This window comes from Pocillopora damicornis, chromosome 6 (genome assembly GCF_964200805.1).
Source record: "Pocillopora damicornis chromosome 6, jaPocDami1.2, whole genome shotgun sequence".
Classification (NCBI taxonomy): domain Eukaryota; kingdom Metazoa; phylum Cnidaria; class Anthozoa; order Scleractinia; family Pocilloporidae; genus Pocillopora; species Pocillopora damicornis.
In genome coordinates, this window is record NC_142675.1 from 2220710 (window position 1) to 2238994 (window position 18285).

General features: G+C 39.3%; 4 protein-coding genes across 12 annotated transcripts in view; 1 reads left to right on the forward strand and 3 right to left on the reverse strand.

The window, feature by feature from the left end:
- LOC113666581 (histamine H2 receptor) overlaps positions 1–18285 on the forward strand; it is a 56976-nt gene that overhangs the window by 25984 nt on the left and 12707 nt on the right. The window lies entirely within an intron of this gene.
- On the reverse strand, positions 1191–6856 carry LOC149043414 (uncharacterized). 5 transcript variants are annotated; one of them, XR_016187853.1, is made up of 4 exons: positions 3272–3528; positions 2986–3149; positions 2874–2914; positions 1191–1466 (listed from the first exon to the last, which is right to left on the reverse strand). XR_016187853.1 is itself a non-coding variant. In XM_089210128.1 (4 exons), the coding sequence occupies exons 1-3, from the start codon at positions 6660–6662 to the stop codon at positions 2888–2890; spliced, it is 339 nt and encodes a 112-aa protein (XP_089066254.1). In that variant the 5' UTR covers positions 6663–6794; the 3' UTR covers positions 1191–1466; positions 2874–2887. The 5 variants fall into 5 exon arrangements, 1 of the variants encoding a protein (XP_089066254.1); XM_089210128.1 differs by lacking the exon at positions 3272–3528 and adding an exon at positions 6515–6794; XR_016187854.1 differs by lacking the exon at positions 2986–3149 and having other exon boundaries at positions 3272–3498.
- Positions 7477–10571, reverse strand: LOC113666578 (uncharacterized). 5 transcript variants are annotated; one of them, XM_089210134.1, is made up of 4 exons: positions 10384–10571; positions 9498–9530; positions 8431–8453; positions 7477–7897 (listed from the first exon to the last, which is right to left on the reverse strand). In XM_089210134.1, exons 1-4 carry the CDS (start codon positions 10401–10403, stop codon positions 7755–7757), a joined length of 219 nt encoding a protein of 72 aa, XP_089066260.1. In that variant the 5' UTR covers positions 10404–10571; the 3' UTR covers positions 7477–7754. The 5 variants fall into 5 exon arrangements, with proteins under 5 accessions (XP_089066260.1, XP_089066261.1, XP_089066259.1 ...); XM_089210135.1 differs by having other exon boundaries at positions 10081–10571; XM_089210133.1 differs by having other exon boundaries at positions 10068–10539.
- On the reverse strand, positions 11651–18193 carry LOC113666575 (uncharacterized). The gene is made up of 10 exons (XM_089210025.1): positions 18160–18193; positions 17458–17684; positions 17265–17302; positions 16682–16714; positions 15740–15763; positions 15191–15235; positions 13826–14849; positions 12850–12876; positions 12339–12381; positions 11651–11991 (listed from the first exon to the last, which is right to left on the reverse strand). Exons 1-7 carry the CDS (start codon positions 18191–18193, stop codon positions 14816–14818), a joined length of 435 nt encoding a protein of 144 aa, XP_089066151.1. The 3' UTR covers positions 11651–11991; positions 12339–12381; positions 12850–12876; positions 13826–14815.

Genomic DNA, 18285 nt, shown 5'->3' on the forward strand with positions numbered 1-18285 from the left:
AGACAGTTGCCCTTATAAGGTTTTCATTTTATTCAACGCGGTGGTCGCTCATTGATTAACAAAAATGTGCTTTCATGGCACATTGAAAAAAATGCAAGCGAAGCACGACGTCAACAGCCTTGGTTTGCAGTTTTTTTTTTATGGCCACTCAAGCTCTGTTTGGTTGTTTAGGCTGACGCGATACGACAAGCATTGCGCACATGAGACCTTTGAACGCGGGCATCAATTAATTGTTTTGAAATTGCTGTAGATCGTATTTACGCAACGTGGGAACGTGATTGCGCTCGTAACTCATGCAACTTCGCACAATTGTATCGCTAAAAATCTTGAAAGCTAGCTGTAAGTGGATATTCAAGCTGAAAAAGTGCAGGTCATGTCTGCCATGTTTGACACCCCGTTTGGTTTGATATAGATTGACAGTGACCTTTGCATCTACGTTATTTGTCACACTTGGAAACTTACCTACTTTTTAGAGTATAACGCACTTTTCGCACCAACCTGGGAAAGCGGAGAAGAATTTGCTGTCAGACGCTGTTTTTTTCAAATCTCGCAATAGAGAAACATAACTTACAGTGGTGCTTTGTACAGTTATCTTTACATGCTTCATTTTTTAAGGTAGGACAGTCTGCTTTGTGGCATGGATAACCAGCGTCTTTGGTTGAGTTGCTGCAAGCACAAGATTTCCCGGGCATACTTTATATTTAAGAGATTAAGCAGATACAATCTGTTTCTTGTTCCTCAAAAGCCAGTCTACCACCTTCTTCAATGAGATGCAACCTTTTGTAATTTAAGAACGTGTCGGCCTATCTGACGATTTAAGCAACTTGATTGACGACAATTCACAGTCCATTGAGTTGCAATTTTCATGTGGCTAAGATTGTGTTTATAAGCTTGTGTCTGAACAAACGAACGTGTTACACTACGAAACGCGTGCAAAATATCGTAGATCTCGTACCGGGCGCGTCTGGGATCAAGGAATGCTCTTTTGTAATTTCTTAACCAAATTTCGTCAGCGAAAAGAATTTTAGGCGCGAACGCGTCAGTTTATCATTTCTTATATTTTGATTATAATACTGATGAAATTGTTTCATCGCAAAGCCTTGCGTTCATTGTGCGCGTAAATATAAATTGGGGTATCGCCGTATCTTACAATAACAAGGACATCGCGTAAATACACACAGCGAGCCAAATTTATGTGCAAGAAGAGAAAAGTGTTACATTTATTTCTACATCGATGTGATATCCTTTCAATTGCGAAGAATAAACGAATAATTATTCTATGATTTACTGTGGTGAACTCTGACAAAATTACGAAATGTCTATTGTTAACAGTTCCTTTACTTTTAACATCTAATGCTTGTTTGCTTGAAGAACGCAAGAACAGGTCAAAGAGATAATTCTTCGGTTTCTTGAAGTATCATCAAGGTCGTCATCTACTCTCTTCGTCCGTTTTGCTCTTGAAGTTCCTGAAAGACAGGAAGAAGGCAATGCGCTTACTTAAACAAGTTTATATTGGTTTGACTCACCGAACCCTAATTTCATACGCATGACTAGAGAAAGTCGTAGACCGAAAGTAAAGTATTATGCTTAATCTTCAACTGTGTAATGGCTCTTTACTTTACTTCCACCTTTTAAGAAAATTAACATGAGCTAACCAACTAGTTAGCAGTTAGATATTAAAATACTATGTATTCCGTCGGTTAAAATTTTTGCAATTCGCTTTGCGTATTTACGCGTTTGACCCTAGCTAATGCTGTTGTAACCGCTAAAAAAAATAATTTCAGTTCGGAGCAGGATGTCCTCCAGGCTAAACTAGAGAGAAACGTGTCAAAATAGGAAAAGAAAAATGATTTGCTAACAATATAATATGCTAATGATGGTTTAATTCAAGCAGTTGTTCTTCGCAACATCGCAAGAAAGCGATCGATGAAGGAAGCACTGAGTTCCGCCATGTTGTCACGGTTTATTTCGAGCTGTAGTTATTCGCAACATCGCGAGGAAGCGTTGCGGCTGAGGACCGCGTGTACCTCGGTTAAGAAATCCGGTAGATCTTTTGACTTGTTTTTTGCATCTATAACTTGCGTCGCGGACAACATTAGCGATTGCGTTGGATCTTCCGGGCATTTTAGAGAGATGGTTCGCGAGTAGCTTGTCATCTCTTACTCTCGACAGCAATAACGATCGATGACAAAAATATATAAGCTACGTTGTTTATCATTTTGGTCATTTGTTTTAAGATGCTTGGCGCTTTTTAAAACGAGGATTATATTTACGATTAGTTTTACTCGAAAAATAGATTTTACTGACCTATGGCATTCCAAATCATCAAGAGGAACGCACAGCAAAATTAAAAATAATTGAGTGAGAATACGACTGACTCGTGGCACGAGAAGTTGCAACTATTTACACTGAGTGGATAAAGAGGAAATTTTTGGCAGACCTTTTCCTTAACGGAGTCGACGTAAGGGCTTCGTTGGTCTTGATCTCGGTGGCTTCGGATCTGGAGGGGGACTTGGCGTAGGTTTACAAGGCATACTTTCGAGTAACTGTGGTTTACAAACAAGTTGACTCACTGAGATCAGGAGAGGTAGACGCTCAACTTTACTCAACGATTACTTTAACTGACGCCAGATCGGTGCTTTTTATAGCGAGGTGCACCGAAACTGAAGTATCATATTCACGATCTTGACAGCTGCCAATTTTGACCGCAGAAAGTGCTTTCTAAGCATGCTTACGAAGCATTTTGAAACAATGTTTCTTTGCCTAATGCTGTCTGGCTCTTTTTCGAGTATAATATTTCAACCAGGTCGAAGGACGCCAAGTAAAATTGTACGTTTGGGTATGTTGTGTCAAAGATTTAAAACCGGGCTTACCTTAAATGGTCATTCTAAATCCCCGCCTTTGTTGTCGTGATCTAAAAAACAAGAAATAGGAAGTCGCTTAATTTGCTCGATAGGAAAACGAGAAAACGATTCCATAATCTACCATCTCTGCGTCACCCATCCTCAAAGTCGACTCGATCTTGGTGTCCGAACTTCTAGTCGAGTCTTTAGAAGTGTTTGTCGTCGTAGTCGAGTTGTCGGTGGTGTTCGTGCTCGTAGTCGAGTCGCTAGAGGTGTCCTTGTCTTTGTTGTCGGTTTTGGTAGACGCTGAAATGAGAATGAAAAAGTGTTTTTAAGATGTCTCTACCATAGAATCTTACGTCGAACAATGGTACTTATTTTTCGTGCTATTGTTCGTGACCCATGAAGACGTAGTATATAACACTTACCAGTCTTGGTTTCCTATTAATCCCGATTTGCATGACATGTTCACCTCGGTGTGAAGAAAGGCGACCTGCTTTTCTCGCTATGATGTTCTCGCCGAATATTTGCGCACTTTGTTTTGTTCATGATAACATTCATATTTTATTTCTTTCCGTTTCTAGCGCACTTTTGAGTCGGGAAATAATTAAACTTTTATAGATCAGCGACTTCCGTGCAAGGCAAATACGTGTTCATATTAGGGCTATTTTGGGATTCCTAAAGTGCGTGCTTGTGTTTTTCATGTCATTTCGTAGAAGTCGGAAGTCGATAAACAAGAAATGTGCTAAAAAAGCATTTAGTGAAACGCTAGCGAAGCACTTTTGGGATGTTTGTTTTGAAATCCAATCTGCGCAGTTATTAGGAGGTTTGGCTCAAAAAAGGTGCTGTCAACACCAGGTTGGAAAACAAGTCATGAGAGCGCGCTCATGAGTTGAAGAGATGTCGATTCATCTTTATTTAAGACTATTTCCGTCCTGATGTGTCAGATTCGCGCAGCGCGCGATAATTTCCACAGTCGTTTATTCGAAATTTTCCATTTAGACTAACCTAACTTCGCGATTTCTGCCTCATGGGATGATTTCAAAGAGCTTTTTACTGAAGTTTCTATTCATCCATGTTCAAATTTTCAAAATGTAATCCCTTTGATTTATGATTTTCCCGCGGGGAACCCCGATCGAGACATTTTGCATTCTATGCCATCATTTTGAATGTCTTGGGCATGTAAGGGCCATTCATTTTTGTCTTAGAATGTGTCGGCCTATCTGACGATTTAAGCAACTTGATTGACAACAATTCACAGTCCACTGAGTTGCAATTTTCATGCGGCTAAGATTGTGTTTATAAGCTTGTGTCTGAACAAACGAACGTGTTATGAAACACTATGAAACGCGTGCAAGATATCGTAGATCTCGTACCGGGCGCGTCTGGGATCAAGGAATGCTCTTTTGTAATTTCTTAATCAAATTTCGTTAGCGAAGAGAATTTTCGGCGCGAACGCGTCAGTTTATCATTCCTTATATTTTGATTATGATACTGATGAAATTGCTTCATCGCAAAGCCTTGCGTTCATTGTGCGCGTAAATATAAATTGGGGTATCGTCGTATCTTACAATAACAAGGACATCGCGTAAATACACACAGCGAGCCAAATTTATGTGCAAGAAGAGAAAAGTGTTACATTTATTTCTACATCGATGTGATATCCTTTCAATTGCGAAGAATAAACGAATAATTATTCTATGATTTACTGTGGTGAACTCTGACAAAATTACGAAATGTCTATTGTTAACAGTTCCTTTACTTTTAACATCTAATGCTTGTTTGCTTGAAGAACGCAAGAACAGGTCAAAGAGATAATTCTTCGGTTTCTTGAAGTATCATCAAGGTCGTCATCTACTCTCTTCGTCCGTTTTGCTCTTGAAGTTCCTGAAAGACAGGAAGAAGGCAATGCGCTTACTTAAACAAGTTTATATTGGTTTGACTCACCGAACCCTAATTTCATACGCATGACTAGAGAAAGTCGTAGACCGAAAGTAAAGTATTATGCTTAATCTTCAACTGTGTAATGGCTCTTTACTTTACTTCCACCTTTCAAGAAAATTAACATGAGCTAACCAACTAGTTAGCAGTTAGATATTAAAATACTATGTATTCCGTCGGTTAAAATTTTTGCAATTCGCTTTGCGTATTTACGCGTTTGACCCTAGCTAATGCTGTTGTAACCGCTAAAAATAATAATTTCAGTTCGGAGCAGGATGTCCTCCAGGCTAAACTAGAGAGAAACATGTCAAAGTAGGAAAAGAAAAATGATTTGCTAACAATATAATGTGCTAATGATGGTTTAATTCAAGCAGTTGTTCTTCGCAACATCGCAAGAAAGCGATCGATGAAGGAAGCGCTGAGTTCCGCTATGTTGTCACGGTTTATTTCGAGCTGTAGTTATTCGCAACATCGCGAGGAAGCGTTGCGGCTGAGGACCGCGTGTACCTCGGTTAAGAAATCCGGTAGATCTTTTGACTTGTTTTTTGCATCTATAACTTGCGTCGCGGACAACATTAGCGATTGCGTTGGATCTTCCGGGCATTTTAGAGAGATGGTTCGCGAGTAGCTTGTCATCTCTTACTCTCGACAGCAATAACGATCGATGACAAAAATATATAAGCTACGTTGTTTATCATTTTGGTCATTTGTTTTAAGATGCTTGGCGCTTTTTAAAACGAGGATTATATTTACGATTAGTTTTACTCGAAAAATAGATTTTACTGACCTATGGCATTCCAAATCATCAAGAGGAACGCACAGCAAAATTAAAAATAATTGAGTGAGAATATTACTGACTCGTGGCACGAGAAGTTGCAACTATTTACACTGAGTGGATAAAGAGGAAATTTTTGGCAGACCTTTTCCTTAACGGAGTCGACGTAAGGGCTTCGTTGGTCTTGATCTCGGTGGCTTCGGATCTGGAGGGGGACTTGGCGTAGGTTTACAAGGCATACTTTCGAGTAACTGTGGTTTACGAACAAGTTGACTCACTGAGATCAGCAGAGGTAGACGCTCAACTTTACTCAACGATTACTTTAACTGACGCCAGATCGGTGCTTTTTATAGCGAGGTGCACCGAAACTGAAGTATCATATTCACGATCTTGACAGCTGCCAATTTTGACCGCAGAAAAGTGCTTTCTAAGCATGCTTACGAAGCATTTTGAAACAATGTTTCTTTGCCTTATCCTGTCTGGCTCTTTTTCGAGTATAATATTTCAACCAGGTCGAAGGACGGACTTTTGCGCCAAGTAAAATTGTACGTTTGGGCATGTTGTGTCAAAGATTTAAAACCGGGCTTGCCTTAAATGGTAATTCTAAATCATTGCCTCTGTTGTCATGATCTAAAACAAGAAATAGGAAGTCGCTTAATTGGCTCGATGGGAAAACGAGAAAACGATTCCATAATCTACAATCTCTGCGTCACTCATCCTCCAAGTCGACTCGTTGTTGGTGTCCGAACTTCTAGTTGAGTCTTTAGAAGTGTCTGTCGTTGTCGAATTGTTAAAGTAGTCGTAGTCGAGTTGCCGGTGGTGTTCGTGCTCGTAGTCGAGTCGCTAGAGGCGTCCTTGTCTTTGTCGTGGTCCTTGGTAGACGCTGAAATGAGAGTGAGAAAGTGTTTTTAAGATGTCTCTAACATAAAATCTTACGTCGAACAATGGTACTTACTTTTCGTGCTATTGTTGTGACTCATGAAGGCGTAGTATATAACACTTCCAAATCTTGGTTTCTTATTAATCCCGATTTGCATGACATTTTCACCTCGGTGTGAAGAAAGGTGACCAGTTTTTCTCGCTACGATGTTCTTGTCGAACATTTGCGCACTTTGTTTTGTTCATGATAACATTCATATTTTATTTCTTTCCGTTTCTAGCGCACTTTTGAGTCGGGAAATAATTAAACTTTTATAGATCAGCGACTTCCGTGCAAGGCAAATTCGTGTCCATATTGGGGCTATTTTGGGATTCCTAAAGTGCGTGCTTGTGTTTTTCTTGTCATTACGTATAGGTCGCAAGTCGATAAACAAGAAATGTGCTAAAAAAGCATTTTGTGAAACGCTAGCGAAGCACCTTTACGATGTTTGTTTTGAAATCCAATCTGCGCAGTTATTAGGAGGTTTGGCTCAAAAAAGGTGCTGTCAACACCAGGTTGGAAAACAAATCATGAGAGCGCGCTCATGAGTTGAAGAGATGTCGATTCATCTTTATTTAAGACTATTTCCGGCCTGATGTGTCAAATTCGCGCAGCGCGCGATAATTTCCACAGTCGTTTATTCGAAATTTTCCATTTAGACTAACCTAACTTCGCGATTTCTGCCTCATCGGATGATTACAAAGAGCTTTTTACTGAAGTTTCTATTCATCCATGTTCAAATTTTCAAAATGTAATCCCTTTGATTTATGATTTTCCCGCGGGGAACCCCAATTTAGACATTTTGCATTCTATGCCATCATCTTGAATGTCTTGGGCATGTAAGAGCCATTCATTTTTGCCTTAAAATTCCCCAACATTTCTCCTGAGCCAAATGCCTTGTTTATCATTGGAAAGGATTTTTTTATGAGGGTTTTTGAACTTGGGGTATCAGACTAGGAAGTACTGATTACATCAAATGAACATAAACACAGCTCAAGTCACTTTCTATGTCAAGTTTATTGCCTCTATCTCCTCTAAGTCCTCTACATTTTTGCGCCATCCACGAGCGAATTTGTAACTGAAGCATTACATCGCTTTCTTATCAAGTCAAATAAAACAGCGCTAAGCCAAAAAATGTAAAAAATCGCAGAGTACTTGAAAAAATCCGCAAATTCAATCGAAGTAACGAACTCAACCAAAAACTAAGCATTTCATGCACTGTACTCTTAAACCGAAAACTTTCTCAAACTTACAAAGATCAGTAACCTACAACCATTTACTTAATAAGAATAAAACAGTCTATCAAAGGTGTGCAACGTTTCCAAACTGTAGATAATTCCAGAAACTTGAGAATAAGGAACACATCAGTCCTAGTGAAGGGCTTCATTAGTTCTCTTCCAAAAAGCTCATCTTTGGAGTCTGAAAGGCAAGACAAGGTGATTAATATTCTGAAAGGTTTAATACTGCAGATTTCACGAATGTAATAAACCGGTGTCGATTATGTTTGAGGGTAGCTAGAATTATTTCTGAAGTCTTCGTCCATGCCAAGACAACTGCGCGCGAATGTTAATAGGCCATTTTACAGTTGTGTACTTAGTTGCCAAGCCTTTGATTTGGAGTGAGGCTGAAGGTGACCATGTTGTGATAGAGAACAATTTCTAGTGACCGTGATAACAAGGTAATTTACATTTGAAAAGCAGCAACGTTTGTATCATATCGAGGTAAACCTTAGCCTCACTTCCGTTCAAAGGCTTGGCAACCAAGTACGCAACTGTAAAATGGACTATTTTCACAGTGTGCATGAAGAGTTTAAACGATTCGGTTTTTCTTCAACTGAGGATCAACACTCAGAAATTGTCTAGTTTGCGAACAGTTCTCTCAAGTGAGTTGAAGTAAATCTAGCTCATTTCGGGAATCCGCGATTTTCGAAAAAAGAAAACGTATAAACATACCTTTCATTGACTGTTGCACCAACCTGAAATACAAAGGCAAAAAAGTCAGCTTGGGAGAAGTAAAAAATGCAACGAATCGATAACATACCTAAGTTCGGTATTTACTTTTGGCGCGACTTTTACTGCGACTTTGATTCGCTTGTGGCGCCTTACTTTTCTTTTGGATTTTGGTTTTCTTTTGAACAGCTCCTTCCGCTGACTTCTTTTTTCTCCCAGTGTTCGTCTTCACTCCTGCTCTGAGCATTCTTTCTATGGTATTACGAATAACCGTCACAGAGTTCTGTGGAGTCGTTGCGCGCCTTTGTTTCTTTTTGCTTCCAGTGTTGCCCGCTTGTGGTGCTTTACGTTTGTTATGGATTTTTGTTTTCTTTTGAACAGCTCCTTCTCCTGGTTTCTTTTTTCTTCCAGTGTTCCTCTTCTTGTAACTCGCATCGCGAGTAGAATTACCGGTCGCTCCTCCTCTGGGCATTCTTTCTACAATGGTACCACAACTAACCGTCTCACGCTTTTCTATAGTTTTTTCGCGCGCTTTTTCGCCCCTGTGACTTTGATTGACATTTCAAAATTAATTGTTATGCACTTTTTCGCCTACAAATGTTTTTCTTCCGCAATGTCATTGATGCTGCCAAGCTCTTCGGCTGCCTAACTTTTTTGTCATTTTACAACCAGTATCTTGCAATTTGGTGATTGATGATCAACTTTGCTGAAGTATTTCTAGCTCACATGCCGTGTTGCCACTGATATTTTGCAATTGTTTTTGCTCAGTGACGTGGTTTTCAATGAAGTGATTTTCATTTTTGCTTAATCTTTAACTGCGCAACGGCTCTTCACTTCATTTCGACCTTTCAAACAAACCAACATGAGCTTATCAAATACTTGGCGGTTAGGTATTAATAGGCCATAATGTATTCCGTTTGCTGAAATTTTGTTGCGCATTTATGGGCTTGACCTTAATAGTGCTGTCTTAACCACGGGCAGGATCATGTTAGTTGGGATAATGAGGATAGCATCGTAATATAAAACGATTCGCTTTCGATGTGGAAGAAATGAATACAAATGAAACTCACCTTGTTACAGTATAGCGCAGGACGCCCACCAGCCTGAGATAGAATTAAAACATGTCAAAATATAAGAAGAAAAATGACTTACAAACGATATATTGCATACTAATGATGGTTTACTTCGATCAGTTCTTCGCAACATTGCGCGACAGCGTTGTACCGCGGGCTGAGAATTGCGTATGCATCTTTGAAGAGCTCTGGCAGAGCTTTCGACTTGTTTTATGCATCTATAACTTGCGTCTCCGACAGCATTAGCTGTTGCTTTGGACCTTCCGGCATTTTAGAGAGATGGGTTTATCTGATGGGGAGACAGTGGCTCGTCAACTCTTCCCTTCCTCTTGACAGCGCGAACGATCGATCACAATGATGCGTAAGCTAGGTTTCTTCTACCTCTTTTGTAATGTGTTTTAACATACGTGGCGCATTCTAAGACAGAGATCGTATCTACGATTACTTGCATTCAACAAACAGATTTTGCTGACCGAGGTTATTTCTAACCGTTCAAGGGGAACGTCAAAACAAATTAATTGAGTAGTAATATTACTGTGACATGTCATGCGAAAATTTGCGACAAACCTCGAATACGAACATTTCATACTGAGTGGCTAGAAGAAAAATAGAATACAGCCACCGTCATTTGGCGAAGACGGTCGTGGCGGAGACGGTGTTGGCGGATCTGGAGGGGGATTTGGTGTAGGTCTTCCCGACATAATCTTTGACGGCTCACGCGCAAATTGACTCACAGCGACCAGTTGAAGTAGACGCACAACTGAACTTGCGCTGACACCAGATCAGTGTTTGTATAGCGAGACGTACCGAAACTGAAGTATAACATGTCTCATCACGACAGCTGCCAAATTTAACCGCAGACATGGCTGAGCAAACTGCTTACCAAGCATGCTTACTAAGCATTGTGAAACAAAGTTTCTTTCCCAAATCATGCTTGGCTTGTCTGAAATAGTATATTTCAACAGGTCAAAGGACGATTCTTGCGCTAAGTAAAATTTTTCAACATCTTCCCGCCTCGGTAATCATCGCTCAATCAATCAATCAGGCACTCGGAAACGGCTATTTTTGGATAACTGACGTGCGCGCATGTGGTTTCAAATCGTTTCTTAGAATTCGCATGCTGATAATTTGCTTACATTGCATTTGGCGAAATGCTAGCTTGGCGCTTTTCTTATTTCTTTTCTGATTTGCCTTAAATCGGTTTGTTTCAGGTCAAAAGGTAGCCGGCTATGTCTAAAGAATTGCACGATTAAGTAACATACGTTGGTAAATAATAAAGTTGATCTGCTTCTCTAGCTATAATGTAGAAGCCAAATACTAGCGCACTTTGTTTTGTTGATGATAGCATTAATATTTTCTACTCTCCGTTTCTGGCGACCTTTGGACGCAGGAAGTTATCAAAAGTGTTTGAAATTCACTCAGCAGGCATATGAAAATACGCATTCACATTGGGGTTATTTTGGGATTACCAATAAGCACGCTTGTGGTCTTCATGTTGTTACTTGAAATCGCAAGTTGAATTGTGCTTACAAAGCATTTGGTGAAACGCTAGCGAAGCGCTTTCCAATGTTTGTTTTGAAATCTAATTTGCACAGTTATGGGGGGAGGGGGGTGGTTCAGTAAAGGGGCTTTCGTCATCAGGAAGATTATCATGAGTTGAATTGTGCTTACAAAGCATTTGGTGAAACGCTAGCGAAGCGCTTTCCAATGTTTGTTTTGAAATCCAATTTGCGCAGTTATTGGGGGGTTTGGTTTAGTAAAGGTACTTTCGTCATCAGGAAAATTATCATGAAAGCGTGCGTAAGGGTTGAAGAGATGTCAATTCATCTTTATTTTTAGACTATTTGCAGCCTCATGCTTGGCGCGCAATAATTTCCACAGTCGTTTAGTCGAAATTTACTATTTCGATTTACCAAATTTCGCGTTTACTGCTTCATCGACTGATTTCAATGATCTCATTATTCAAGTGTCTATTCACCCATGTTCAAATTTTCAGAATGTAGTCCCTTTAATTTATGATTTTGCCGCGAGAAACCCTCTTTGAGACATTGGCATTTTAAATCATCATTAAGAATGCCTTGGGAATTTAAGGGTCATTCAGTGTTGTTTTAAAATTACCCAAAATTTTCCCTCAGATTAATGTCACACAGTTCATGTTACTTTCTTTGTTTATTAACTCCATAACTGTTAGGTCTTTTACATCGGTTCCCGACGTGCGCCATACACGAGCGAATTTATAACTCAAATTTTACATCGCTTTGTCATCAAACTCGGGTCAAATAAACAGCACTTAGCCGAAAATTTCCATAATATGTGAAAAAATTCTAAAAAACTCAATTTCTAACTCCTAATACGAGTAAAACATATTGTAGTCGATGCGCAACGTGTCCTAACTGTAATTAACTCCAGAATTTTTAACAGGGAGAAACACATCAGTCCTCGTGACGAAGGGCTTCATTAGTTCTCTTCCAAATAGCGTGATCTTCGGGGTCTGAAAGGCAAGACAAGCAGATTAATATTCTGTAAGTTTAAGCACTACAGACTTTAATGTTATAAATCGTGTTGGTCAGGAAACGAGAATAGCTAGCATTATTTCTGAAGTCCTCGTCTATTGCAAGACAATTGCGTGCGAATGTATACTTTCACATTGTGCATGAAGCATTTTAACAATTATTTATTTTTCAACCGAGGATCAACACTAGCAAATTCCCTAATCTACTGACAATTCTTTAAAGCGAGTTAAAATGTATCTAGCTTGATGCGCAAATTACAAGACAGGTAAAGACAAGAATTTCAGAGCGATTTTATGTCAATTTAGTAGGAATATAAAAAATTTACCTTTTACAGCAGTACACAGTCGTCGCCATCGTCGTCGTATAGTCTGAAACATAGACGCAAAAGATGTTAGCGATCGAAAGACGAATGCTGAAATGACGCAGTAATAAAACAGACATTTAGTTATTTTTCCCGTTTTTCAACGCAACGTTCGAACATTTCTGTTTAGAGTTTCTGCTTTTGAGCATTTTTTCTCCAGGCTGTTGTCGCCATGTTTCTTTCATCGCTCTAACGAAGAATTCTCCTTCTGTCGCTCTGACGAAGGGTTAAAGCTCGCAACGTCAGCCCTCTTACTCTTTACGGTGGCCAATTTACGTTATCAACTCAGTTTATAAAACTAAATTACCTTGTTATACTCTCTTACTAACGCAGCACCACAGTTTCATTAGAAATACATATCCTTTACTCATTTGGTTTCTTGTAGCGTAAATCATGTGTGTTGTTAAATATCAGGAGAAGGCGTAAGACTAAGCCATTGTGTGCGGCAGTAGCATATAAACTAACTCAAGCTTACCTTAATGTCACAAGATTATGCACGAACCTGAAAAAGCCAAAGAAAGAAAGTAAGTTTCTCAAAAGCGAAAGCGAATACGTTTTACTGTCGAGACTTACACCATCCTTTGTCTCTGGTTGTATTTCCTGAGGATCCTGCCTTCATGACAAATCCTATGTCTTCGTTCAAGTTTCCTGTCGATTCTGACTTTTCAGGCATACCTAGAACTCTCTATGTACTTTCGATGCTAACACGACCGATTTCGCCTCGATAACTCGCGCCAATCTAGCGTGCACCAGTTTTTTATGACGTCTGTGGGCGGATTATGTCCACCGTTGTGTCATCTTCTGATTGGCTCTCAGATTTGCTGAATAGGCACTTCCTCATATTTACGCGAACAACAAACATTAAGATCTACGGCTGTTGCATTTTGTAATGAACCATTTTTACAGTACATACACATGGTTTTCAGTCATGCTTTTAGGTTTTTGCAACGAATTCCTCAAACTTGGTTTCTCTCAAGACTATTTTGTATGAATCACGCACCTGAATCGGCCATATTATATAAACGATAAACGAACTCAGAATCATCGACCTGATTTTTCAAAGAAAAAAAAACGCCCTCTCATGTAGAACAAGAATGTTTACATGATTTAAGAAATGTAGAATCATAAAGCTTAATGAATGTAGGACACTAGCTTTGCGCACTCTTTTGAATTAATAAATTGGTTTTACTACGAAAGATTACGATGGGAAAACGCATACAATTTCCACAAAATTTGCGCGTATGTTTGACGGTAGTGTAGTAGGCTCTTAACTTGATAGAGAACAGATAATTTGCATCGAATTGAAGACGAAAATGTTCACTAGGTTTGGCTCAAAATTCGAAATTTTTACTCAAAACACTCCAAAGTCACTAGGGAAAAAGTTCTGCTGCGGGAATCATTCATATTAAAGCTTCTTGTGTTTAGCAGCTTTAACAACACAAAATTCTTACCTCGTCTCTTGTGTCAGAGAATCGTGCAACACGCTGAAAAAGAATATAGAAAAAATACATTAGAAGATTCGAGTGGAAAGCACGATGCAACGACAAGAGTACTTACGGGAGCAGCAACAACAGCAATCTCTGTCATGAGGAGATCCCCCCGTACAATAATCCGCGTCACTAGTCGTATTTCCACATGCTCCAGACGTACCGCAAGGCATATTAGACACTAAGTTTTAAGTCTCTGGGAAGTAGAAGGTTAACGCACAGTTTTACTTCGAATGACACTTCTGCGTTTATATGCCCGACGCAGCCAAACGATAAGGGTTGTCGATAACTGTAAATAATTGGCAGCTTCATTGTGGAAGCGTTCATCATGATGTGGTAAGAATAGTGCTTACTAAGGCATTTGAGACAAAGTTCCTTTGCGCATTTATTTTTAGCCTTCTCCGAATGAGTTTTTTAGAAATTATTAAAAGCTTGGGCGCTGATGCGCAATTTAAGTAAGTCGAACGAACTGCATAGTTGCGCTTCATCCGCTTGAAATGAAAAAGTCGTCCACCTTTCAACGTCATTGCAAGAAGCAGCGTTTGCGAGATCCTGAAAAAATGAAACAGACAGATTAATGTCACACAGCTCATGTTACTTTCTTAGTTTATTGACTCCATCTCTGTCAGATCTTTTGCATCAGTTCCTGATGTGCGCCATACACGAGCAAATTGATAATTTAAATGTTTCATCGCTTTCTCATCAAATTCAGTTCAAATAAACAACACCAAACCGGAAAGTTACATAGTACGAGAAAAGAATCCTCAACGTGAATTGATCGAATTAACAAGCTCATCTTAAAACCAGCTATTTCATGCACTACACCCACTACACAAATCATCTTCTAAAGAAGAGTAAAACATATTCTGGTAGTTGTGCAACGTGTCCAAACTGTAAAAAGCTCCAGAACTTTGAAAGGGAGAAACACATCAGTCCTCGTGACGAAGGGCTTCATTAGTTCTCTTCCAAATAGTGTGATCTTTGGGGTCTGAAAGGCAAGACAAGCAGATTAATATTCGGTAAGGTTTAGTACTACAGGCCTTAGTGTAATATATCGTGTTAGTTAGGAAACGAGAATAGCTAGAATCATTTCTGAAGTCTTCGTCTTATGCAAGACAATTGAGTGCGAATGTTTATTTCACATTGTGTATGAAGCATTTAAACAACTCTCGTTTTTTAAACCGAGGATTAAGACTAACAAATTCTCTAGTTTGCTGACAATTCTTTAAAGCGAGTTAAAATGTATCTAGCTTGATGCGTATTACTAGAAAGATTAAGACAAAGTTAAAGAGCGATTTCATGTCAATTTTGTAAGTGTAAAAAATTTACCTTTTGCAGCAATACACAGTCGTCGCCATCATCGTCGCATCATCTGAAACACAGACTCAAAAGATGTTAGCGATCGAAAGGCAAATGCTAAAATAACGCAGTAATGAAACAGTCCTTATTTACATTTAGTTGTTTTTCCCATCTTTCGACTCAACATTCGGACTATTTTGCTTGGATTTTTCTGCTTTTGGATATTTTTTCTCCTGACTGTTGTCGCCTAGTTTCTTGCATCGCTCTGACGAAGAGCTCTTCCTCTATCGCTCAAACGAAGAGCTTTTCTTCTATCGCTCTGACGAAGGACTAACGCTCGAAACGTCAGCCTTTTAACTCTTTACGGTGGCCAATTTACGTTCTCAACTCAGTTCATAACACTAAATTACCCTGTTATACTCTCCCACCGACGCAGCACCGCAGTTTCTTTAGAAACTTACCCCCTTTGATCATTTTGTTTCTTGTAGCATATATCAAGTGTTATCTTAAATATCAGGAGAAGGCGCGAAAATGAGCTTTCGTGTGCGACAGTAGCATATAAACTAAGTCAAGCTTACCTTTTTTGTCACAGTATTATGCACCCTGAAAAAGTCAAATAAAAGAAAGTAAGTTTTTCGAAAGCTGAACCGAAGTAATACGTTGCACTGTCGAGACTCACACTTATCTTTATCGGGTTTAGTATATGATACGTCTTCGCTCGAGTTTCCTGAGGATCCTGAACTTCCAGGCATATCTAAAACTTTACATGTACTTTTAATCTTAACACGACCGACTTTGACTCAATATTCCTTGCCAAGCTATCTTTAAGGTGTGACGATGTTTGTGCGCGCTAGTTAATTATATGATGTCTGTATGGGCGAATGCGAGAGTGACACGAGAGTGTCGTCTGATTGGCTCTCACACTTTACTGAATAATCTAAGCCTCATATTTGAGCGAACAACAAATAATAAGATTTACGGCTGTTGCTTTCTGTAATAAAGCATTTTTACACGGTTTTCAGGCATGCTTTTAGGTTTTTTCAACGAATTCCTCAAGCTTCGTTTCTTTCAAGACTATGTCTGTGTGAATCACGCGTCTGAACCGTTGCACAAACGATAAAAGTGCGCGGAATATCACAGAAAAAAAAAAGCGCGCTTTCACATAGAACAAGACTGGTTACATGATTCAAGAAATGTAGAATCACAGAGTTAAGTGAGTGTAGGAAACTACGCTTGCGTCCTCTTTTAAATCATTCAATTCGTTTGACTACGAAGGATTACGAAGAAAAAACGCATACAATTTCCACAAAATTTGCGCGTATCTTTGACGATAGAGTAGAAGTCTCTTAACTTAATAGAGAACAGATATTTTGCATCGAATTGAAGACGAGAATTGAAGTTTTCCTATCATTTGAAATTTTACTCAAACACTTGAAGGTCACTTGGGAACAAGTTCTGCTGCGGGAATCATTCATATCAAACTTCTTGCGTTTAACAGCGTTAAGAACACAACATTCTTACCTCATCTCTTGTGTCAGAGAATCGTGCAACACGCTGAAAAAGAATATAGAAAAAATACATTAGAAGATTCAAGTTGAAAGCGCGAGGCAACGATAAGATTACTTACAGGAACGGCCACAACAATGATCTTTATGATCTCTGTCTCTGTCTTGATAATATCCCCCTGTAGAATACCCCGCGTCAGAAGTCGTGTATCCACTTGCTCCAGAAGTTCCGCTAGGCATGTTTGATACTAAAGTTTTAAACCTCTGGGAAGGAGAAGGTTAATGCACAGCTTTACTTCGAACGACTCTCTTCTGCGCTTAAATACCTGACGCAGCCAAATCAATATCTATTGATGATTGACAGCTTTGTTGTGAAAACTTTACCCATTGCGTGGCCGAAAAAAATAGTGCTTGCTAAAGCATGTCGAGACAAAGTTCCTTTGCGCATAAATTTTTAGCCTTCTCTGAATTAGTTTTTCATTATAAATTGTCGTAAATTGGTTTGGAAATGATCAAAAGCATGTGCGCTGATGCGCAATGTAAGTCGAACGAATTGCATCATTGCATTTCGTACACTTGAAATATAAAAATGCGTTTACCTTTTAACGTCATTGTACGACGCAGTATTTGCAATATCCTGTGAAAAGAAATGGAAAGTTTTAACAAGATATCAACTTATTGAACACAACTTGCGTATCACCAACGAGTAACGCATCGCGTCAAAACGGAGATAGAAAAGCGACCCTTTTACACATGTAATAATCAAGCATCCATGTAAATAATTACATCTACCTTTACGTGGCGCTGGTTGAGGAGGTTTCGGCGGAATTGTAGGGTCTTTAGGCGAATTTGGAGTCGGTCCCCCTTTTCCTGACATATTGTGCAGTAAGATTCGTTCGTTAAAAAGTTCCGTATGAAAATTAAAACTATCGCGCACTTTGTTATAGTAACACTTGTTTTGATTCTAGCACCGCTAGACTTAAGAATTTGAAAGCGAATTACAGATTTATATATTATTTCTAACGAGGGAAACCACGTTCAGTTCGGATGATTGACAGATCACAAAATGTGCTGACTGGATAAAAGACGCGTTTCTTACCTTAGAAGTAGAGACTTTGCTGCGCTGAAATCCCCTAATGAAGAGAAAATACGAATCAAATATCAATGATGTGCATGGACATGCATGGATTCTGAAATGCGACGCACCTAATCACAATCCTAGTTGTCTTTCAGGTAAAGTTAAGCATACGATTAAAAAAACCGATTCCACTTACCTTGATTTCACCGCAGAATATGTCCATGTTTTTGAGCTACGTGTTCAAGATCTTTGTGGTTTTCACAGCATGTGTCGATTTCAAGGGCGGAACACGGTGTAGTTCGGTTGCAACGCAATCGATCGTGGGACTTACCCCTGTGATCTATGTTCGAAATACTTTAGACGCAAAATTTAGAATCTCTCCATCACTAATTCTTGTAACAACCATAAGAACACACCGTTAAAAGACGGTGAAAATTGCGCAGGGGTCATGTTGTCTCCGTTTACCGAACTTCATGCGTCGCTTGTGGCGGGTTTAGAATCGTAGCATGGAAATTAAAGAAAACTGCTGTGTGGTCACTTTC